The sequence below is a fragment of the Cynocephalus volans genome, chromosome 7, assembly GCF_027409185.1.
Source record: "Cynocephalus volans isolate mCynVol1 chromosome 7, mCynVol1.pri, whole genome shotgun sequence".
NCBI lineage: Eukaryota > Metazoa > Chordata > Mammalia > Dermoptera > Cynocephalidae > Cynocephalus > Cynocephalus volans.
Genome location: NC_084466.1, coordinates 97,205,987 through 97,231,769, shown reverse-complemented (window position 1 = coordinate 97,231,769; position 25,783 = coordinate 97,205,987). Strand labels below are relative to the sequence as shown.

At 35.9% G+C, this 25,783-nt stretch overlaps 1 protein-coding gene and 1 non-coding gene across 4 annotated transcripts in view; one reads left to right on the top strand and one right to left on the bottom strand.

The window, feature by feature from the left end:
• The window catches only part of ASCC1 (activating signal cointegrator 1 complex subunit 1), a 122,395-nt gene that overhangs the window by 37,071 nt on the left and 59,541 nt on the right, over positions 1-25,783 (bottom strand). For all 3 annotated transcript variants that reach the window (XM_063102687.1, XM_063102688.1, XM_063102689.1), the window contains exon 7: positions 18,151-18,270. In XM_063102687.1, the coding sequence (XP_062958757.1) occupies positions 18,151-18,270 (120 nt within the window). The remainder of the gene's footprint in view (positions 1-18,150; positions 18,271-25,783) is intronic.
• Positions 23,730-23,804, top strand: TRNAI-GAU (transfer RNA isoleucine (anticodon GAU)). Its single transcript has one exon. It is a non-coding gene; the product is annotated as a tRNA-Ile (tRNA).

Sequence of the window (25,783 nt, the reverse complement as noted above, 5' to 3'; positions counted from 1 at the left end):
AAGGCCATATACAACAAAGCCACAGCTAATATCATACTGAATGGACAAAAAATTGAAGGCTTTTCTTGTAACATCTGGTACAAGACAAGGATGCCCACTTTGCCCATTTTTATTCAGCATAGTACTGGAAGTTATAGCTGGCACAATAAGGCAAGGGAAAGCAATAAAGGACATTCAAATCAGAAAGGAGGAAGTCAAACTATCCCTATTTGCAGATGACATGATCCTACAGATAGAAAACCCTAAAGACTCCAACAAAATGTTACTAGAACTAATAAATGAATTCAGTAGGGTGGCAGGATACAAAACCAACACACAAATATCAATAGTCTTCCTATATTCCAATAAAAATAGCTGAAGAAGAAATCAAGAAAGTAATCCCATTCACGATAGCTACTGAAAAATGAAATACGTAGGAGTAAATTTAACCAAGGACGTGAAAGACCTCTACAATGAAAACTATGAAACACCGGTGAAAAAAACTGAAGAGGACACAAATAAATAAAAAGATGTCTCATGTTCATGGGTTGGAAGAATTAACATCATCAAAATGTCCATATTACCCAAAGCAATCTAGACATTCAACACAATTCCTATCAAAATACCAATGGCATTCTTCACAGAAACAGAAAAAATGATCTTAAAATCTGCTTGGAATCACAAAAGACCCAATACAGCTAAAGCAATGTTGATCCAAAAAAAAGAACACAGTTGGAGGCATCACCCTTCCTGACTTCAAAATATACTATAAAGCTATAGTAACCAAAACAGCAGAATATTGGCATTGAAACAGACAAATTGAACAATGGAATAGAATAGAGAATTCCAAAATAAACCCACACATTTACAGCCAACTGTTTTTTTGTTTGTTTGTTTGTTTGTTTTTTGGCAGCTGGCTGGAATGGAGATTCAAACCCTCGACTTCAGTGTTATGACACTGCCTTCTAACCAACTAAGCTAACTGGCCAGCCAAATGATTTTTGACAAAGGTGCCAAAAATATACAATGGGGAATGGACAGCCTCTTCAACAAATGGTGCTGAGAAAACTGGATATCCACATGCAGAAGACTGAAACTAGACCACTATCTATCAACATACACAAAAATCAACTCAAAATGGACCAAAGACCTAATTTTAAGACCTAAAACTATGAAACTACTAGAGGAAAACATAGGGGAAACACTACACGAAATGGGAGTGGGCAGTGCTTTTTTGAGCAAGACCAAAAAGATACAGGCAACTAAAGCAAAAATACATAAATGGGACTACATCGAACTAAAAAAAAGCTTCTGCACAGCAAGGGACACTATCAACCAAATGAAAAGACAACCTACAGAATGGGAGACAGTGTCTGTAAGCTACACATGAGACAAGCGGTTAACAACCAGAATACATGAGGAACTTAAACAACTCAACAGCAAAAAACCAAATAACCCAGTTAAAAAATGGGCAAAGGACCTCAAGTGACATTTCTCAAAAGAAAACATACAAATGGCCAACAGGCACATGAAAAAATGCTCAACATCACTAATTATCAGGGAAATAAATTAAAACCACAATGAGTTATCGTCTCACTCCAGTTAGAATGGCTGCTATCAACAAGACAAAAAAATAACAAATGCTGGTGAGGATGTGGAGAAAAAGAAACTCTCCTACACTACTGGTGGGAGTGTTAACTGGTACAGGCACTGTGGGAAACAGTAAGGAGGTTTCTCAAAGAACGAAAAATACATCTACCTTACAACCCAGCTATCCCACTACTGGGTATATACCCAAAGGAAATGAAATTGATATATTAAAAAGATACCTGCACTCCCATGTTCATCGCAGCACTATTCGCAATAGCCAAGAGGTAGAATCAACCTATATATCCATCAATGGATGAACAGATAAAAAAGCCCATAGTATATATACACAATGGAATGCTACACAGCTATAAAAAAAAAAGATGATATCCTATTATTTGCAGAAATATGGATGGAACTAGAAACCATCATGTTAAGTGAAGTTAGGCCCAGAAAGACAAATACCATATGCTCTTACTCATATGTGGAATCTAAAAAAAAAAAGTTTTCATAGAAGTGGAGAGTAGAACCAATGGTTACCAGAGGCCAGGGGATTGGCAGGGAGTGTGTAGTTGGGGAATGGTAGACGAACGGGTACAAAACTATGCTATCCACCCAGAGTGAATCATTGTGCAGCATATGCATGTAATGAAACACACTGTACCCCACAAATATATACAAGTAAATGTTAAAATATTTTGAGTTAAAAAAAAAAACCCACAAAACATAGATGATTTTTTTAAGAAAGTAAGAAAAGGAGCAAAAATGCCTACTCATTTCTCACTATTAAAGACCTTTGTCAAAGCAGTTTCACTGGCACACTGGAGACAGAAGTCTTGTGACAGAGGACGAAGGGAAAAAGTAGGGAGAGGAGGGAAAGATGATAAGTGCATATAACCCTTTCAAGAACTTGAAAGGAAGGAGAGAAACGAATGCCTTGGTAATCAGAAGATACAGAGTTGAGGGAAGGTTGGTTGTGTGTGTTTTCAATGAGAAGAAAGTTGAAAATGCTATTGACAACAAGAAATTGTCCAATAGAAAAGATGAAACTTGAGGCAATAGAGGGAATGAACAGAACAAGATCTCAAAGGAAACAGGAAGGGACGATATGCTCATAGGTGACAGGAACACAGGCAAATCTCGGAGATATTGGGGGTTTGGCTTCAGACCACTGCAATAGAGCGAATATGGAAATAGGGCGAGTCATATGAATTTTTTGTTTTCTCAGTACATATCAAAGTTGTTGTTTACACTATACTGTAGTCTATTCAGTGTGCGATAGCATTATATCTTTAAAAACAATGTACATACCTTAATTAAAAACTACCTTATTGCTAAAAAATGCTAATGATCATCTAAGCCTCCAGCAGGCAGTAATCTCTTCTTTTATTTTTTTGGCAGCTCGTTGATATGGGGATCCAAACCCATGACCTTGGTGTTACCAGCACCACCTTCTAACCAAGTGAGCAAACCTGCCAGCCAGCCCCATGGCAATTTCTTAACTAAGACAACAATGAAGTTTGCTGCATTGACTGACTCTTCTTTCATGAAAAGTTTCGCTGTAGCATGCAGTGATATTTGATACCATTTTACCCGCAGTAGAACTTCTTTCAAAACTGGAGTCAATCCTCTCAACCCCTGCTGCTGCTTTATCAACTAAGCTTAGGTAATATTCTAAATCTTTTCTGTCATTTCAACAATGTTCACAGCATCTTCACCAGAAGTAGTTTCCATCTCAAGAAAGCACTTTCTTTGCTCATCCATGAGAAGTAACTCTACCTGCTGAAGTTTTAAACTTTTATCATGAGGTGGCGGCCATTCAGTCACATCTTCAGGCTGTACTTCTAATTCTAGTTCTCTTGCTATTTCCACCACATCTGTAGTTACTTCTTCCACTGAAGTCTTGAACCCCTCAAAGTCATCCACGAGGGTTAGAATCAACTTCCAAACTCCTGTTCTTGTTGATATACTGACCTCCTTCAATGAATCACAATGCTCTTAATGGCATCTGGAATGATGAATTCTTTACAAAAGGTTTACGATTTACTTTGCCCAGATCCATCAGAGGAATCACTACCTATGGCAGCTATAGCCTTATGAAATGTATTTATTTTATTAATAAACTTGAAAGTAGAAATTACTCATGGGCTGCAGAATGGATGTTGTGTTAGCTGGCATGAAAACAACATGACTCTCCTTGCATAGAGCTCTTGGGTGACCAGGTACAATGTCAATGAGCAATAATATTTTGAAAGGAATCTCTTCTTCTGAGCAGTAGGTCTCAACAGTGGGCTTAAAACATTCAGTAAACTATGCTGCAAAAAGCTGTGCTAACATCCAGGCTCTGTTGTTCCATTTACAGAGCAAAGGCAGAGTAGATTGAGCATAATTCTTAAAGGCCCTAGGATTTTTGGAATGGTAAATGAGCACTGGCTTCTAGGAAGAGAAAGAGAAATACCACATGTTCTCATTGATACGTGGAAGTTAAGAAAGTTGATCACATAAAAGAAAAGAGTAGAATAGTGGTTACCAGAGGCTGAAATGGGCAAGGGAGAGGGGGGATGGTGAGAGGTTGGTTAACAGATATAAAATTGTAGCTGGACAGGAGAAATAATATCTAGTGTTGTATAGCACTGTTGGGTGACCATAATTAACAATTTATTGTATGCTTTCAATTATCCTGAAGAAAGGATTTTGAATGTTCCCAACACAAAGAAATGATAAATGTTTGAGGTAATGGGGGAAAAAAGAAAAAAAAAATCAGTGGTTGCCAGAGTTACAGGGGACGAGTGGAGCAGAGAGGATTTTTAGAGCAGTGAAACTATTCTGTGTGATACTGTAATGGTAAATACATGACATTATGCATTTGCCAAACCTACAGAACTGTACAACACAAAGAGGAAACCCTAATGTAAAACAGTTAATAATAATGGGTCAATATAGGCTCATAATTGAAACAAGTGTACCATAATAATGTAACATGTTAATAACAGAAGAAACTGGGAGGAGGGTATGGGAACTATCTGTACTTTCTGCTCAATTTCTCTGTAAACCTAAAACTGCTTTACAAATAAAGTTTATAACTGGGGCGGGGGTAGGGGAAATGAGCATCAGCTTCAGCTTCAAGTCATCAGCTGCATTAGCTCCTAACAAGAGTCAGCCTGTCCTTTTTTTTTTTTCCTCTCAGCAGCCGGACAGTACAGGGACAGCCTGTCCTTTGAAGCTAGGCAGACTTCTTTCTAGTTAAGAAAGTCCTAGATGGCATCTTATTCTAATAGAAGACTGTTTTCTGTGCACTGAATATCTGTTGTTTAGTGTAGCCACCTTCATCTATTACCATAGCTAGATCTTCCGGGTAACTTGCTGCAGCTTAGGCACCATCACTGCTACTTCACATTGCACTTCTGTTTATAGAAATGGCTTCTTTCTTTAAACCTCGTGAACCAATCTCTGCTGGCTTCAAACTTTTCTTCTGCAGCTTCCTCACCTCTCTCAGTCTTCATAGAACTGAAGAGAGCTAGGGCCTTGCTCTGAATTAGGCTTTGGCTTAAGGGAATGTTGTGGCTGGTTAGATCTTTTATCCAGACCACTAGAACTTTCTCCCAACAGCCTTTTTGCTGTTCGGCCCGAAACAGCAATAAGGCTGTTTCACTTTTTTATCATTCACGTGTTCATGGAGTAGTGCTTTTAATTATCTTCAGGAACTTCTTTGTATTTACAGCTTGGCTAACTGTTTGGTCCGAGGCCTAGCTTTTGGCCTATCTTAACTTTTGACATGCCTTCCTCACTAAACAGAATCACTTCTAGCTTTTGATTTAAAGTGAGAGACATGAGACTCTTCCTGTCACTTGAACACTTAGAGGCCACTGTAGAGCTATTAATTGGCCTAATTTCAATATTGTTATGTCTCAGGGAATAGGGAGGCCTAAGGAGAGGGAAAGAAATGGGAATGACCAGTTGATAGAGCAGTCAGAACACTCACAATATTTATCTATTAAGTTCACCATCTTATATGGGCACCATTTACGGTGCCCCAAAACAATTGTAATAGTAACATAAAAGATCACTGATCACCATAACAGGTATAATGACAACAAAAAAGTTTGAAATACTAAAAGAATTACCAAAATGTGACACAGAAACAAGAAGTGAGCACATGCTGTTGGAAAAATGGCGCCAATAGACTTGCTCAACGTAGGGTTGCCACAGACCTTCAATTTATAAGAAACATAGTATCTGCGAAGTGCAATAAAATGAGGTATGCCTGTACAGAGGCGAACGAAACAAGCCCCTGCCCTCAAGCAGCTAACATTCCAGTGGAAGGAGACAGTAAACAAGGACACACTCATATACTATCTCAGGTCATGCTAAACACCCAGAAAAAAGGAAATGGCAAAGAGGGAGTAGCATGTGTTTGGGGGTGGGTGTACTATTTTAGGTAGGGTGATCAGGGAAGGTCTCTCTAATACAGTAACATTTGAGCAGAGACCTGAGGGAAAAGCATTCCAGAGAGAGGGAACAGCAAGTACAGACATCTGAGGCAAGTATATGCATGGTGTGATCGATAACAGTAAGGAAGCCAGTATTTGGAGTGAAACTGGGGAGAGATATGATCAAGTCAGAGAAGCAGGAAGGACCAGGTCACACAGGGCTCTTAGGCCCGTGTATGGACTGTGGCATGTACTGAGTGAGGTGGGAAGCTTTTGAAGGGTTTTCAGCAGAAAGACATAATCTGGTTGCTGTGTGGAGGACAGCCAGCTGCGGAGGCAGGATGGGAGCAGGAAGGAAGTGAGGAGGCTGTCAGTAGCCACCCAGGTTGTGGCTGAGAGGCGGTAGATTCCCTGATATATGGGAGTCAAGAGGGAAGGTGATTCTAAAAGAATTTTTGTCCTGAGCAATCAAAAGACTGAATATCAAAAAAGACAACACATTCAAGGATTCTTGAGAAATTCTGTAGTGAGGGAAGGGCAGCAATGAAAAGGAAAGGCAGTTGGAAGCCGAGCTGTGAAGACCCCTGTGAGTCAGGCAGGGTTGGGCTCTTATTTGGCAAGCCATAGGAAACAGTGAGGGTTTTTAAGAAGAAACACAGGGAAAAACTAAAGGCATGGAAACCAGGTAAGACAGATGTGCTTCCTTATAGAGTTGTCTTAATTTTTTTTTTTTTTCTGATTACAAAAATAACACATGTTCATTATGGAGAATATGGAAAGTGCAGAAAAGCATAAAAAGGAAAATGTAAGCTCACCATTCACAGACAAACATTCAACAAAAGGTTTGATATTCAATCTTTCAATTGCTTAGGACAAGTAACAAAAGATTATAACAAATAACAAATGCTGGTGAGGATGTGGAGAAAGGGGCACCCTTCTACACTGTTGGTGGGACTGTAAATTAGTGCAGCCATTATAGAAAACAGTGTGGAGGTTCCTCAGACAACTACCATACTATCCACCAATCCCACTACTGGGTATATACCCAAAGGAACGGGAATCAGTTATGTCGAAGGGATACCTGCACTCCCATGTTTATTACTGATCTATTCACAATAGCCAAGAGTTGGAACCAACCTAAATGTCCATTGACAGATGACTGGATAAGGAAAATGTGGCATACGTACACAACAGAATACCACTCAGCTATAAAAAAGAATGAAATTCTGCCATTCGCAACAACATGGATGAGGTTGGAGAAAATTACGTTAAGTGAAATAAGTCAGGAACAGAAAGAGAAATACCACATGTCCTCACCCATAAGTACGAGGAAAGAAAGAAAAGGGAGACTGGTCCCTGGCTCACTCGGGAGAGTGCAGTGCTAATAACACCAAGGCTGTGGGTTCAGATCCCTATATAGGGATGGCTGGTTGGCTCACTGGCTGAGCGTGGGGCTGACAACACAAAGCCAAGGGTTAAGATCCCCTTACCAGTCATCTTTTAGGGAAAAAAAAAAAAAAAAGAAGGAAGGAAGGAAAGAAAGACCACAATAATACACTGAACTTTCAAAAGGAGAGGGGGACAGGGAGATGGAGTTAGGGAGCAATTGTATAAGGGACACAAAGAATAATTATGATTTATAATAATGAACATCCAATTAAAAACAAAATTAAAATTACAACATACTGGATTTAAAAGTTTCTGATTAACTCCATCACAGAACCATTAAATTTTGGAATATTTCTAAATATTACAGCATTACAGCATAACTTAAGTCTGAACATACCGTGTGCTACAAAATTCACCTCAATTACAAATCACAACAGAATGACGCCTCACTTTTCCCTATAGTCTATTAAAGAAAAAAAAGTGGGTGAGGAGTTCAGCTATACAGAAACAGTGCAAGAAATAATAGCATAAGGAAACTGAACAGACTACATGAAAAAAAAAGTTTCCAGCCTTGTCTTTCTGGAAAAGTAGAATTTCTGCTGATTTATAGACTTAGAACTTTGAAAAAACTAAAGTCCTTTAAAACATTCTAGTCTAACTGCTCTTTTTACATAGGAAGAAATGATGCACAGACAGGTCAAGTTGCTCAAAGTCAGTGACAGAGGAACCAGAATCTACGTCTCCTGGCAACCAGTTCTGCTCTGTTACCAATTCACTGTGCACTCCATGAAGTCTGCCTCTCTGTCTCATTCACTTTATCTCTGCACCTAAATTAATGTATAATTGATACATAATTGGTGCTCAATAAAGAGTTGTTGCAAGCATGCATGCGTGAATTCATAGATGACCGATATTTTTGAAATTCTATTAAGAGAACTTAAGGGTACCTGGGCATAATCACTAAATTTCAGACTAATGTCAAAGATACTGTATTTGACAACACATCACTATATTTCAATTCTTATTTCATTGATCCTTTTCTGTTTGATTATACATGACTCACAATGCTTCTCTATGCCTTTGCTTCTTCATAAGCAAATGAAAATAGTATAGGTTGCTATAAAAAAAAATAAGTTATTCTTAAGCAGCTTTATCATTTAGAGAGTACTTTGGGTTTGAAAACACAGGCCAGTTATCAATGCATTAAACCAAAGCTCTTATTTAAAGGCCTGTAAGTGCTACAAAGCCCAAACATTCCAGAGCCATCTTTACAGACACACAGTTTGTACAAACTCCCCTAGAAAGTACAAATTGCAGGCTTTTGCTTGGGCTTCTCCCCTCCCCCAATTTAATTCAGTTCAATTCAATTCATATTCCTGAGTTCTTACTGTATACAGACATCATGCTAGTCACTACAAGAATAAAAAACTAAGCAAGCATAGTCCTTGTTATTAATAGACCTACAATCTATTAAGACAACAAAATTTTTGTTTTTATTTTTATATAGACTAGAAAGTAGACTTTGGTAATGACACAGCAATACAAAGTGCTTTGGGTAATTTAAAAGTAGAAGAAGGACTGGCCGGTTAGCTCAGTTGGTTAGAGTGTGATGCTGATAACACCAAGGTCCAGGTTTGATCCCTCTACTGGCCACCTGCCAAAAATAAATAAATAATAACAAGATAAAAGTGGAAGAGATTATAGTTGGGTTAGGACCGGAATAGGCTACAAAGAGAATGGGCTTAGGACAAGAAGCTATCTGCACTCAATGCATCTATGTATATCAGTTAAATGAATAAATGACTTAAATAACAAACATTCACTAAACATCTACACATAAACCATGCATTATAAAAGGCACTGGATATATGAAACTGAAAAACACATACTTACTGCCACCAAGAATCTTATAGTCTGCCTGAGAAAAAGAAGAAGAAAGGATGGCAAGAAGGAAATTGACAGCATTTGAACACAAATGATAAGGAATAGTATGATGGAAATTTTAGTCACAAGAAACAATAATAACAAAGACGCAAAGGATCACCAAAAAGCAGTGAAGCAAGCTGGGACCTGGGGCAGGTACAAGGTAGTGTGAGATAAAGATCAAAAATTAAGTTGGTGTCATACTAGAAGACTGTGAATGAGGATTATTAATTCAAGAGATGATGTGAAATGATGGGGGATTTTTAAGCAAAGAAGTCCTATGGTACATAGCTTCAAAAGACTGATATAGTAGTATTTCATAATACCTATATACACTGACATTAAAGTAATGTCTACATTATATTTCATGAGAAGAACGAACTGCAGAATATATGTAATGTGATCTCATTTGTGTAAAATAATATGCATAGACAATGATTCTCAGCAGTATTCGCTCTGGGGAAGAAAACTGGGACAGTCAGAGCAAGGGGGAAACAAGCCATTTAATTTTCACTTTACCAACTGTAAGGTTTTCCTTTTATAAGAGAAAAATGAAAAAAAGTGTGGCTGTGAAAGGAAGATGGCAAACTATGTATGGTTACTCTATGCTGCAGAACTGTGGAATTTAACTCTAATGCATACATACATACACTTCTTTTTCTTCTCACCAAACTGCTCAAAAGAGTAGACCATACTCACTTATTCTTAATGTCCTTTTTCTGCCCTCTCATGAGCGCAGGCTTTACAATCAGAGTTGGGTCAAACCATAATTCTACCACTTCCAAGCACATACTAATTACTGCTGACCTTGACCTGGCCAAGTACTGTAGGTATACTTAAACAAGCATAACATTTGCCTGTTATACCAACATTGTTAAAATAAATAAATAAATAAAAAGTAAGCTGAAAGAAAATAAATTCTTTGCTATCCAGAAATAACTACTGATAAGATTTTTATATACACAGACTGACTTATTTCTCTTACAATTGTATATTTACAAACTGTTTTGTAATCTCCTTTTATCATATAATATGCTATAGTGAATATTTCCTGAGGCATAATTTTTAGTCAATCCGTTGCATTCTCTATTCTATTGATGTTCTATAGTTTATTTCCCACCAATCTGATTTTGATGACTGTTTAAATTGTTGCCAGTATTTAGCATTATATATGATACTATAACATATTTTCATATAGCAATACTTGGCCACATTTCTTATTAATTCCATTGGATAAATTCCTATAGGGAGAATTAGCAAGTCCAAGAAATATAAAATAAAATTCTTGGAATAAAGGATCAACTTGTTTTCTGGAAAGTTGTCCTAATTTATACTTTTACCAGCAGTGACCTTCTCATGTCACTTATCAAACATCTACTTAATTTTTTTCTACTTTTAAAATTAGTCTTTCTTTTAATAGATTAAATCTTAATTAGATTTAAACTCCTCAAAGTAAGAGCCACTCCCCCCACCCCTTTATTTTTTCAGGCTAGTCAAGCAGAGCAGTGGGAGTGGAGAAGGAACAAAGAAATCTGTAACTGCTATAACTGGTTGTGGTCAATTAGTTGTAAACACCACTACACTGCTGGACTCCACCAGCTCATTTTACCCATTTCTGTGTCCCTTATGGTGTCTCATACAGTACCTGGTGTTTTGTAAGTACTAAACTATGTATTTTGGGGTATTTATCTTTTGTCCAGTCACTTGTTAGCACGCTTACTGATCCCTTATCAATTTTAAAGCTCTTTAATGTATTTTTGGTAGATTTATGTTATATGCAAATAATAACTTTGTCTTCTTTTTAAGTGTCTCTGTTTTTATAGTTTAGGTATTAGTGAGGACTTTAATGATATGTTTAATATTAATGGTTATTGTAGGCAACCTTAGGTTCTTTCTGATTGTAATGTAATAGTATATTGCCATTCAATATGATTGTTGATTATTGCTTTAAAATAGATATTTATCATATTGGGCATTCTATTTTCCAAAAGCTTCTAATAAAAAAAGGTTTGAATTTTATCCCAAGCCTTTTAGGCATGTATTTAGATATTATGTTTTAATTTGACCTATCAAGTAGGATATTTATCATTAGATTTCCTGTCCTAATTCATCTTGCATTCCTGAGATGAACCAGCTTAGCCATGGTGGGTCATACTCATCCTACTCCCACTCTCCAATTTCAGAAAATTGCCAAATCCAGATTTTAGCATTCCTGCACCCATGCATTGATTCTTACTGCTAGTGCTCTAGTTCAGGCCTGCTTTGCTTCTTACCTGGACTATGGTAATGGCTTTTAAACGTATACCTCCCCCTCCTATTCCTGACCCCTCATCTCGATTACATATGTAGTACATAAGTACATTAAATTTACATAGAAGCATCTGGGGAGAATTGACATCTTTATAAAACTGAGTCTATTACAGTGTGGTGTTGATAACACCAACATCAAGGGTTCAGATCCCTGTACCAGCCAGCTGCCAAAAAAAAATTACAATTAAAAAAAAATTTCTGTGTAATAATAAAATTTTTTTAAAAAAAAATTTTTTTTTAAATCGTCTAAGGGCTGGCTGGTTAGCTCAGTTGGTTAGAACGTGGAATTCAAGATCCAGAGTTCAGTCCCCGTACCAGCCAGTTGTTCCCCTCCACCTACTGTTGAAAATGGACAGTCTCTCAATTTATTTATAATTATCTGCAAAAAGGTCCTGCACATGCTTTGTCATATTTATTCCTAATAACCTTATAATTTTTGTTGCTACTGTAAATGGATGGTGTTTTCTTTTAAAGGATGTTCTCTATTGTTGGTACAAAGAAAAGCAATTGATTTTATAATACTGATATAGAAAACCACCTTACTAAACTCTTATTATTTCTAATAACTTGGTAATTTTAGGTAGCTTTGTTTTATCTCTGGTCAAAAAACATTATCTGTGGGGCTGGGCACTTAGCTCGGTTGCTTAGAGTGGAGTGTTATAACACTAAGGTCAAGGGTTCGAATCCTCATACTGGCCAGTTGCCAAAAGAAAAAAGAAAATGTGATCATAAGATACCAACTCACTAAAATGTATTAAGCCTTACTTTATGATCCAGTATGTAATCAATTTTTTTCAACTGTTCTGTTGCCTGAAAAGAATATGAATTCTCTAACTTCCAGGGATATAATTCCAGAAACAACTATTAGATGAGGCTTGTTAATTGTTAAGATATTCTGTACCTTTACTGATTTTACACCTGCGTGACCTACCAATTGAGAGGTATGTTGCAATTTCCTCCTATGATGATGAATTTCTCCATTGCTCCCTAATAAAAAATTAATTATACAAATTTTGCTTAATCTACTTTGAGGCTGTTCTATTAGGTTCATACAAGTTTAGAATTGTTATAGCTCACTGGTAAATTGGACTTTTTATCATATATAATAGCCCTCTCTATTGCTAATAATGCATTTTTTCTTTAAGCCTATATGCTCAATATTAATTCTGTTAGGTCAACTTTCTTTTGGTATTTGCCTAGTATATCTTCATCCTTTGTACTATTTCAACATGTGCTGTAGATGTGTCTTTTATAAAAAGCATATAACTAAATTTTGTTTGCATCTAATCTTGGGATATCTTAACTGGCAAGTTGATTCTGTTAACATATAATTATTGTATGTCTGGACTTCACATCATCTTACTTTTAAATTTCTACTCATTCCACTTTTTTCCATGCTGTTTACCCATTTTTGGATTGAACTGTTCCTTTTTTTCTTTTTTCTACTTCGCAGAGGAAAAATCTGATTTAAATGGTTCCATCCTTTTAAAAGTCAGGCATTTCATATTCAATCACTTAATGGAAATCTTTAATGTAAAATATATGAAAGCATACAAAGAAAGTTAAGTGTATTTTTATTACAACATGGCTTCTTCTCCACGTCTCTTGTATTGAGTTGTCTTTTCACATAAAGAAACAAAAGATTGAATGCTGCTTAAAATCAGGGCCTTGTCTTACTCACTTCTGTATTAATTTGCACAGCCTTGCAAAATACCTTGCACAAAGGAGGCATTCAAATAGTTTTCAGATTGAATTAAAAGAGGTGAATAAGTCCTTTAGATACAGCAAAGTTGGGGAGGGGAATCTATAAATCTTTTTGAAATAACACAAACATGGCTCTTCTTGTGAAGAGGAATGGACATAGAAAAGAGAAAACAGAGCAGTAAGAGAGATGGGAATTTCTCAAAAATATTCTTGGTTGATCACTGTTGTAGATTGGATGCCCCAACCTCCCCACCTCACTGAGGCTTAATCTCCACTGTTAACTGTTGAGGGTGAGAAATCCTATTATGATAATTAAAGGTGGGGCCTGGAAGAGGTCATTAGATTGTAGGACCATGCCACATAGCAAATGGATTAATAATGGTGGTCAGGGGCATGGCTCTGAGGAATTTAAAAGGAAAGCACATGAAGAGTTTTGCTCTCTGCCTGACCATTTTCTGCAATTTGAGACCCCTGGGTCACTGTCACCACCACCAAGACCCTCACCAGATGTGTTCCCTGCCCTGTGGAAACTGTAAGCCTACAAAACTGTAAGCAATAAATTTTGTTTTCTTAATAATTACCCAGTTCTGTGTATTTTGTCATAAGCAACAGAATCAGACTAACACAATCACATTAGTGAATTCAATTCAGTGTATATTTCACAAGACTTTTTAACTTACAAAGTCTTGACAACAGGAAGTGTACAAAATGTGCAGGGCTGGATTTGTGGGAAAATACAGGGTGTATTCACCTTCTGAGCCCTTACCCTTCCATTTGTGTGGGGACAAATTATGTCTGAGCACAGTCTTTGAAAGACATTGAGTTTCTATACCTCTTATTTTCTTCCAATCTCAAAGCTAATATTTTCTATACATGAAGACCTATAGAACCAAGGGTCTAACTGTTAAAGCAAAAGGTAAACACCAGTGAAAACACTTAAGGAAATGATTTTATCATCCTTTCCCACTGACCACTCTTTTCCCCTCTGGGAGCCACTAAGGATAGTATAAATCAAAACTGTGGAGTTTGTGTCATATGTATGTTAAAACAGAATTAAAGCCCTAGATTTAAGAAAAATTCACTATTTTGATGAAACATTGTAATCTCATGTAATTTTCCACATGGTTTCCTGTTAACTGTATGTCTAAGGCTAGCACAGATTGTAGTTTTACAATAGCAAGGTTTAAATTGCGTAGTTGCATAATAGTATCTTACCTCATATAGATGTAGCGAAGACTAAATGGAGATAATACAATCTAAACACAATACCAGGCAAGAATAAGTGCTAACCAAGAGTTAGTTGTAATTTCCCCAGAAACTATGAAATCTAACAGCAGCAGCATCAACAATAGCACTAACAAAAATTAAATAAATTCCATCTCAAAGGATACGGAAACTAACAGAGGCCAGGCTGAGTGGCCGTGACACCCTGTGAAATTATATGGTTGATCAAGGAATAAAAAGCCATGACTTTAATACATTTAAAAAATCCGCCCAAAAGAATTGAAAACAGCTCTATTCACAATAGCCAACAGGTAGAAACAACACAAGTGTCCGTCAAAATGATGAATGGATAAACAAAATGTGGTATCTCCATACATGAGCTATTTGTTATTCAGTCATAAAAAGGAATAAAGTACTGACACACGCTACAACATGCATGAACCTTGAAAATATTATGCTAAGTGAAAGAAGCCAGACACAAAAGACGACATATTTATGATTTCATTTATACAAATATCCAGAATAGGCAAATCCACAGAGACAGAGATTAGTGGTGCCGGGAGCTGGGGGAGGTGATATGGGGAGTAACTGCATTTTAATGGGTATGGATTTCCTTTCAGGGTGATAAAAATGTTCTGGAACTAGACAGTAATAATGGTTGCAGAATGTACTAAATGCTGGGTAAATAATGGTTGTTAATGTACTAAATGCCACTGAGTTATACAATTTAAAATGGTTAAAATGATGAGTTTTATGTTATGTGAATTTTACCACTTTCAAAAAAAAATGGATCAAAATTTTCCATTTTATTCTAGGAGTAAGAATTGGAACATAGTCTATCCTATTCAACCTAGCAAACACACACTAAAAATCTGTTATGACATGGCTTTGCTATTTATGTGTACCTTCGCCAAATTATTTAAGCTCTGTGAATTTCCCTGATCTACAAGATGGACATCGTATCTATCTTATACAAACATTGCAAAGATTAAATGGAGATAATACAATCTAAGCACAGTGAAAGACAAGAGTAAGTGCTAATCAAAAGTTAATTATAATTTCCTGGGAAACTATGCAATCCTAAATGAAATAAAATCTTACTTATGCCAGAGGTTCTCACAGTGTGGTCTATAGACATCTGGAGATCCAAGACTCTTTCGGGGTGCCCATGAGGTCAAAACTATTTTTATAATGGTTATATGATATTATTTGCCTTTTTCACTGGGATGACATTTGCGTGGATGGTGCAAAAGCAACAGCGGGTAAAAATGCTGGCACCTTGGCATAAATTATAGCAGTGGCAGCAAACTGTACTACTAGCAGTAGTATATTCTTCACTATACACTCACAAGTTTTTTTAAAAGCCAGTTTCCTTTATCCTTGTGAAGTAGTAAGAATGATAAATTTTATTAAATCTCAGCTCTTAAATACACATCTTTTAAATATTCTGTATGATGAAATTAGCAGTATGTATAAAGCACTTTGGCTGTACACTGAAGTATACAGCTGTCTGAAAGAAAAGCACTTGTGAGCTGTCTGAGTTGTGAGCTGAACTAGCCTCCTGCTCCATGGAACACCATTTTTACTTGAAAGAACAACGACAGACAAATTTTGGTTATTCAGACTTGGCTATTTGGCAGAAATTTCCTCAAAAAAAAAACTTCAAGGAAAACATGTCAGGATTTTTTTGCCAATAATAAAATCTGAACTTTCAAGTGAAAATTAGAATTTTGGAAAATGTATATCTGCCACCATGAGCTTGACAGCTTCCCAATACTTAAAAGATTTTAATGAAATTGGTAGTTATATTAACATGTTTTTAATATTGCATTTTAATAATGAAATGTGTCAACACTGGAAGATATGTGTAACTCAGTGAACCAGTATCTTCTAAATAACCAATGTTACAAAATTGTGCATGGGTTAAAGATTCAGTCAAAATGCAAGACAAACCAATGGATTTTCATGTAACATAGCACAAAACATTCATTGATATGGTTTCAGATTCCGCATTGCAACTAACCTTTAAGACACTATGACTTGTCAAGCTGTAGTGTAATATCAAATGTCCACAATTTTCTGAAAGGGTCATTAATGTACTCTTTTCTTTCCCAACTACATACTTGTGTAAGGTCAGATTTTCTTATATGCTTCATTCAAAACAATGTACGACAATAGACTGAGTGCAGAAGCAGATATGAGAAGCCAGTTGTCTTCTATTACAGAAATTTACAAAAATGTGAAGCCTTGCCTATCTTCTCACTAGATTTTTTTGGTTTGGAAAATAGAGTGATTTTTCATGAAAAATATATTACTCTTGTAAACAAGAAATGATTTTATTGCTATTATTTTTAAATGAATTAACAAATACTACATTTCTCAGTTTTAGTTTCCAATAAGGTAAATATTGACAGATATAACCCAATAAACAAAAGCTCTTTAGGGTTCTCAATAATTTTTAAGAATTTAAAGAGATTATGAGACCAAAAAGTTTGAGAATTTCTATTTCAGATCATTCACTGTTTCTATTCACAAAGCTGAAAAATCATCTGCTCCATACATAGTAGTTCTACAATACTGTGAAGGCACTTGGATAGTTAGATGTCCTAGTATATGATCTCCTGTTAAGTAACAATGTACCCCTGGTTCTTAAGGTACAGTCATCAGAATGCTCTTTAGCAGAGAAAAATCTGGCAAAGAACACAAAAAAACAGATTCTATTCCATTTTTAATTCCTTCCCATCCAAATTCATTTCCAATTGAATTGAGGTAAGAGATAGTTGGGATTATCAATTAGAATTAGCATAACAGAAATCTTGTAAGAGATCCTGTAGGAAAGCAAATAAATTTGGGGCCTGCCTAGAGACTCAGATATTCTCCAGAGGGTTTACTGATTCAGTGTGAGCCCTGTTCTACCCTGACCTAAATGAAAAGACCACAAAAAATTAAACTTCCAACTCAAGTTGGGCTTTCTCTACTCACCAAAGGCCTTGAGTAGACTAATAAGGGGCACTACCTTTGGAAATGGCTCTAAATGCCTAGAACAGCCTTAGAAATTGCTTGGACTGAGAATCCGTAAAAGTGATCTAAGTGTGGTAATAACAAAATATAAAAAGACTAAACGTTTCTTGATGTTTTGATGATGTTAGTATGTATCAGGCACTGTTCTAATCATTTTACATAGATTAATTTAATCTTAATATTCCTACAAAGTTGGTAATGTTTTCATTCCCATTTTGTCCTGGTATTCTCACTACATCTACGTGACATCACATTTGAAACTCCCATCCTAAAATGCCATCCTTTCTGCCTCCTATTATCCTGGAAAACATGAAAGCAACACTGAGTTCCACAAAGACTAGATTGTTGCTAACAATACCCACTATTCAAATAACTTAATAGTTATTAGATAAAAAGTCTGATACATACTTTTTCCTACAACAAATTCCTCTTTCAAGATATTAGCTTACTATTTTAAAAAAAGGAAGAAAGAACTGACACATTCTTTACAATAATAAGATCTCAAAGAAAGGGAATCAAAATAAACTGAAGTTCCAGGGATGCTTTTAAGTACCTCTCAGTTGAAACAATTCCAGAAATATACCTGTTGGAGCCGTCTTTCATATGAACTTTGGCATAAAGAACATCCACCATGCCAGGATCATCATTCATATATTCTATCCCTGCCATCTCTACTTCCAGTGGTTTGCCCTCAGAAATATCACTGCAAAGAAAAAAATAGAAAAACATTAGAGTTTTATAATTGTTTAAGCTAAAAGGGCTATTATATTTTGAAACATGGTTAATAAACATAGTCAAATATTATAAAAATGAAGTTGTGCTTTTTTTCTAACAAAATTATCTAATTGTCCTTCTAATTTCAATATTAATAAATGTTCAGTGCACACAGATTGGAAAACACAGAACAGTATTTCCAATGCCACACTATATTTACCCCAATACCCATTATTAGCACTATCTAATAGAAAATGTCAAGGAATGACAGTTCTGATGGACAAAGACGTTTACTATGTTGGTCTCTCTCTCGGGCATCCAATTCTCTTCACTATCTCTACAAGCTACGAACAGCATTTCACTCATATAACAATGGTAGAGGTGTTTACTGATATTACATCTTTAAGAGCAATCTGGCAATATTTATAAAAAGCCTTCAAGAACAGAAACCCTACACCCAAACAATTCCATTTCTAGGAGGCCATCCTAAGGAAATAATTATGAATTTAGGTACACAATCAACCACAGTTCTTTACAGAAGAATTCCAACTAATAAATGCAGAATTCTAATTGTGCCAAATGATGAAATTAGAATATCCTCATTTTGCAACCACTGACAAAATAATGGGTCTAGACAATGATCGTCAATGGCTACTAAAATTTAAGCAAAAGGCTGGGGAAAATATAAAGAACTCTTTAAATGGGAGCTCTATAAACAATGAAACATGGTGACCACAGCTGAACCCGTTGATCAAGCTTAACACCACACAAAAAAGAAACGACCAGACAATATGTCCCTCCTGATATGGTGTAATAACAATACACTCATACTCATGAGAAATAATTAGTGCATAGGGTTTTAACTGAGGTATGTTTGGAGTAGCAAAGGATTGGCAACAGACTAAAAGTCCAATAACATGGGGCTCATTGGATAAATAGAATACTATGAGCAATAAGTAAGCCATATATGTGACTAGGAAGCTTTTTCAGGTACTCATATGGAACCATTACGTTTTTAAGTTTTAAAAAAGGTACACAACAATGTGCATGCTATGCTATTTGTGAAAAAGATAGGTATAAGAATATATACATATGGACATACATACAATCTCTGGAAGGATACAAAGAAACTAGAAACAAAGAGGAGTAGGTGGTTGGTGGGAGAGCAGTGATAAGGAAACTCTTCACCGCACATCCTTTCCACCTTTAAAATTTAGAACCTTCTAAATGTATTATCTATTAAAAAGTTAAAATAAAAAAATATGCAAAAGAAGCCAAAGACAAAAGTATACATACAGTCAGCCCTATGTATCCAAGGGTTCTGCATATGTGGATTCAAATAAACACAGATTGAAAATATTTGGAAAAAGAAAAACAATAAAAATAATACAAAAATAGAAAATAATATGAATTTTAAAAATATAACTATTTACATGGCATTTACATTATATTAGGTATTATAAGTAACCTAGAGATGATTTAAAATATAAGGGAGGGTGTACATAGTTTATATGCAAATACTATGCAATTTTATATAAGGGACTTGAGCTTCCACAGATTCTGGTATCTGCTGGGTTCCAGGAATCAATCCTCGTGGACAAAGAACAACAACTGTACTGAATAATTCTATTTATAAGACATTAAAGAACAAGCAAAACTAATCCATGACAACAGAAATCATAACACTGGTTGCTTCTGGAAGAAGTGAATTTACTGGAAAAGGGCATAAGGGAGCTTCATGAGGTGATAGCAATGTTCCACATCTTGATTGGGGTGAGGTTATGTGAGTGTACACATTTGACAAAACTTATCAACTACACTTAAGATCTCTGCATTTTACTGTAAGTAAACTATATCTCAAAGAAAAAACATACATATATGGGTATAAAACGTATGGGACTATATACTCCAAAGTGTTAATGGCAATTAAGTGGTAAATTAAAAGTGGTATTTTAGTTTTTCTGCAATTTTTGGCTTTTCTAAAATTAACATATATTACTTTTATGTTAAGTAAAACCCCACCATCCTATTTTCTTCCCAGACTCCTTGCACAGACTTGTACTTCAACCAGAAAAGGCCTTGTGCCAAACTGAAACCCAGTTCGCTATATACAGCTTTCTCCAAGCCCCATGATGGTAGGCACTCTCTCCATCTTACCCACTCCTGTATCCCCAGCACTGGCACAATGACTTTATAGACATATAAAATGTTTTTATAGACATATAAAATGGACGCTTAATAAATCTCTGGTAAATATTAAATAGATTTCTACTATAAAGAGGGAAGCCACTCTGGACAATTTTGAGAAGAATGTTGTCACATGCTGATATTGTCATTGCATAAAAACATGGTACTGGGAGCTTCTGGATAGCTCAACCCAGTGTGCTGAGAGGGTGGCGCACCCCAAGTCCATGGGAACCGAAGCTCCTGCACTCAGGACCCTTCTGGACTTCACCCTATGTATCTTTTTGTCTAGCTGTTTATTTGTATCCTTTAAAATATCCTTTATAATAAACAGAACAATTTGAAATGTTCTCATCATGACTCATCACACCTAAAATAATTCAGTATGTATCCTCCTAACAATAAGGTCATTCTGAACTATAAGAATAGCCACCAACCAAGTCCCAGATGAGTTTCTGGGCACATGCAGGGCAGATCTAAATAGCACTGCAAAGACTCCAAAAACTGAAATGACTTTGGGAGCCCCACCCACAGAAGGCTGAACAGAACTTGCAAGTTGAACGTAACCAGGTCAAATATCTGTTTTAATAAAAAAAAGTCAACATTCACCTTAGCATTTAAACAAGACCCAGAGCCTCATGATATAACATTCAGCATTTCCAGGATACAATCTGAAATGACTTGGCATATAAAGAACCAAAATAATTTCAATTTGCAGGGGAAAAGAGATGAACAGTCAAAACATCATGATGACACAGATGTTGGAATTAAGTGCCTGACAACAACCTTAAAGCAGATATTATAAACATGCTCCAACAAGATAGGGTAAATACTCTTGAAACTAATGGAAAGACAGAATGTCTCAGCAAAGAAATAGAGGTTATAAAGAAGAATCAAATGGAAATATTAGAACTGAAAAACATAACAACCAAAATACAAACACTCACTTGATGGCTTCAATAGCAGAACAGAAATAATAGAGGAAAGAGTCGTTAATTTTGAAGATAGGTCAAAAGAAACATCAAATATGAATAATGAATCTAAACAATAAAGAGAAAAATAATTGGGAAAAAAAAGAGAACAGATCATCAAGGATCTATAGAAAAATACCAAAAAGCCTAATATTCAGGCCAAAGTTCCAGAAAGAGGAGGAGGAGAAAGAGTGTAGTGAAATATATGAAAAAATAATGGCTGAAAACTTCACAAATTTGACTAAAGACATAAACCAATAGATTCAAGAGGCTCAGTAATCCCCAAACAGGATAAACACAACAAAATTCACTCCTGGATTTATCATAATCTAACAGCTGAAATCTAAAAGGCAAAGAAAAAATCTTGAAAGCAACCAGAGTAAAATGATGCATTCATTACTAAGGGAACAATGATTCAAATGGCTTCATACTTCTTATCAAAAACGAGAAGACTAAAAGGAAGTGGAACAACATTTTTAAAGTGCTGAATGAAAGCACTATAAGTACAGAATTCTATATCCAGAGAAAACATTTTTCAGGAATGAAGATGAAATAAAGACATTCTCAGATGAAGGAAAACTAAGAGAATTCATTGCAGCAGAACTGCTCTAAAAGAATGGCCAAAGAAAGTCTGTCAAAAAGAAGAGAAATGATAATAGAACAAAATTTGGCACACCAGGAATGAAGGAAAAAAAACATAAATGCACTGCGCTGCTTTCACTCTGTAATGCCAGTGCCATCTCTAGTTCCTGGAACTCCAGCAAGAGAAGTGGGTAAGTCAGGAGGTTTCTATACTATGGCTTATACAGACAGACTGCCTGCAAAGAAACCAGTGGTAAAACACCCAGGAAACAACTGGCTCCAAAGCTGCACACAAGAGAATGCCCTCTACTAGAAGGATGAAGAACCTCGTCATTACAGGCCTGGCACTTTGACACTCTATGAAATCAGACATTATCAGAAATCCACTGAACTTCTGATTTACAAACTTTCCTCCCAGCATGTGGTGTGAGAAATTGTTCAGGCCTTTAAACCAGATCTGTGCCTCCAGAGTGCAGCTACTTGTGCTTTGCAGGAGGCAAGTGAGGCCTATCTGGTTGGCCTTTTTGAGACACCAACCATGTGCTATCCACACCAAATGTGTAACAATTATGCCAAAAGACATCCAGCTAGCATGCCACATACGTGGAGAACATGCTTAAGAATCCATTATGACGAGAAACATTTCATTCTCAAAAAAAAAAAAAAAATTCTCTTCTTCCTGTTATTGGTAATTCTGAACATTCCATATTCTTTCCATGCGGTCAAAAGGTATCTAAGTATGTGACTGCAAGTGGAAAAACAGGGAACAGAAATCAAGTATTGGCAGTTTTTCCCTTTTCATTTGTGGGTGAATTTTTAATATAAATATGGTGAAATAAAGCATTAATGCAAGACAAAATGTTCCAGTGAACAAGTATTAGCAGTTCAACTTTATGTATTTATTTATTTTAAAAGTTGACTGGTAAGGGTATCTTAACCCTTGACTTGGTGTTATCAGCACCGCGCTCTCCCTAGTGAGCTAACCAGCCATCCCTATATAGGGATCCGAACCTGTGGCCCTGGTATTATCAGTACCACACTCTCCCAAGTGAGCCACGGGCCGGCCCTAGCAGTTCAACTTCATACAATTATAAATAAACCTACTAAATTTTTCTGGGAAAAAAATAAAATGTAAGCTCAAGGACAAAAGAATTTTAGGATCTATCAAAAGACAATTCCAAAAAACAAACAAAAAAAATTGTCTTGATATTAAATCCAGGCCACAGGGATGCTCTTTGTAGCCTAGGAGTCCTAATGATAAAGATTCCCTTAAAACTTCAAGGCCATATTATTGCACAAGACCAGAATTTTTCTCAGTAAGAAACTAAACATCTCAACTATTTTAGGCAGATACCTGATTAAGAAAAATCATGGCCCTGACCATAAGTTTGCCTGTGGCAACTTCTAATAACAAGTGGGACATTTAAAAACATGAGCCAATCTCTTAAATGTTATCTGAGGCCTGTAGCTTCAATCAATAACACAGTGTATCTCCATTCCAAGTACTAGCCAAAGAATTCAATATGAAACACTGCTATTCAATCTATCAAAGTACACTCGAGAAAACTTATTTGAAAAAAAGTTTCATGCTAACCATATATTCCCCTACATTTTTAAACCTCTAACCCTGCATCATTAGATTACCAGAAAGCACCATACCATTGGCTTAATTTCCCACTAAAATGTTTTTACTGGGTTTCATTTGGGGGCTGGCTGGTTAGCTCAGTTGGTTAGAGCATGGTGTTGATAACACCAAGGTTAAGGGTTCAAATCCCCATACTGGTCAGCCACAAAAAAAAAAAGTTTTTACTGGGTTATATTTAATGTTAGGCCTTCAATTTCTAGCCATCAATACAAGAAAGAGCCACATGAATAATGTTTCTTAACTTCTGCAAAATTCCTGTTAAAGACACTGCTCATGATCATTCTAGGCTCTTTATGTTAAGATTTACATGACAAATTTTTTAGGAGAGAAACCTTTTCTGGTCTCTATAAAAAAAAAAAACTGTTCTACTGCTTTTTATCAGATAAAAACTATAATAAATCATTGTTTCTTTTCGGAATTCAGTTCAAGTATACTGGTGTCAGAAAACAGGACCAAATTTTAATGCTCAAGCACAATTATTATCTTACCCTTATTTTCATGAATAATTTTCTAACCACTCCATCCTTATGGTTCCTGATCTCTCTGACTTTAACATTTCTTTTGTATTTAAGTCCTCTCTATAAACTACCTCAAATCCATGGAATTAAATGGGATACCAAGAACAACAACAACAAAATGAGATAATGAAACAGGATCCAAAGCATCTTTATGAGTAGAAACACAAACTCCTTCAACCTACTCCTAAGATTTATCAAGAGGGAGATTCAAGAAACCCAGTGGTTTGCCCGATAAAACGCTCATTATCTTGGTGAGCACATTATTCCACCTGGGATACCAGTGAGCATACTTTCCAACTGAGTGATAACTGAGGCAATAATTAGATATTAACATTTGATAATGGGTATTTTCTCTCCTCTTCTTCTCTCCTCTTTCTTGTCCCTTCCCTTTTAAACTTATTTGGTTTAGCCTCAGGCCTACTGGAAACACTTAGGCAAGTAGGATGATACTGGAGCTGAAGAAGTGCTAGCATATTTGTCAGACTACAAACTCAGGGCCATTGCACTGCTTGTATTCTACATCTCACAAAGTCAAAAGGGACACATTTATAGTTCAGAATTTACTGAGCACTGACTAATTCATTAAAAATCTGTAGAGCTATATGAGCCTTTAGTCTAAGAATGGAAATGAAAATCCTGTTTCTGGTCAGATGGCATCCTTTAAATTCAAAAACTACCCCCAAATTTAAAACAAATATTCAACTACCCATTTCTTTAAAATATCTAATATAGCACCACAGTAGTCACATTTATTTAAATACTCCAATTTAAAAAACAATCAAATTAAAGTATGTACAGGTCTATTCATTCCCCCCCCCCCCCCATGTTTTCCTTTTCATATTCTAGTCTGGGATATTTACATCATAAAAAGTACAGGTTAGAAATGCCATTATTTATTGACATTCTTTCTAAGCAGACCAAGTGCAAATACTGAGATCAAAGAGCAAGAATAAGGGAAGAAAAAAAGTTAGATGGTACAATTTACTCCACCAGGGCTTTAATGGAGTACTATATATATATATATATATATATATATATATATATATATATATATATATATATATATTTTTTTTTTTTTTTTTTTTTTTTAAGGAGAAGTCTCTTCAATTTAAGAAAACAAGGTACCTTTAACCAACCCAAACGACCAGTTCTGATTCTCATCCTCCTCCTCAGAAGTAAATTAATTTTGCACTATACACTTTTTAAACATGTGGCAGGGGGAAGTAAGAGAAGCAGGTTGGGGAGGCTTGCTTTATTTTATTTGTTGGTTTCAAATCTTTCTAGCTTTTTGGAAAGAGCATCTCTACAAAATTTCTGCATACACTGCAGATTTTTGGTAAGGGAAGTTTGTGCTATTTCAAAGGCTTTGCTGAATTTGAAAAACTACAATTACTGTTTTCATCCTGTCATGTCAAGATTTCTTAAGAACTATTAAGACTGCTCTTTATTCCCTATGCACACCAACTCTGACATGCTTAAAGGACTGAGATTTGGCATTTAGTCACAAAAGGCACCAAGAGACATAAAAGGGAAGAACTCAGCTAAATCTTCACATAGCTTAGGATAAAGCTTCAATGATTAAAAACCTGTGACCTGATTTTC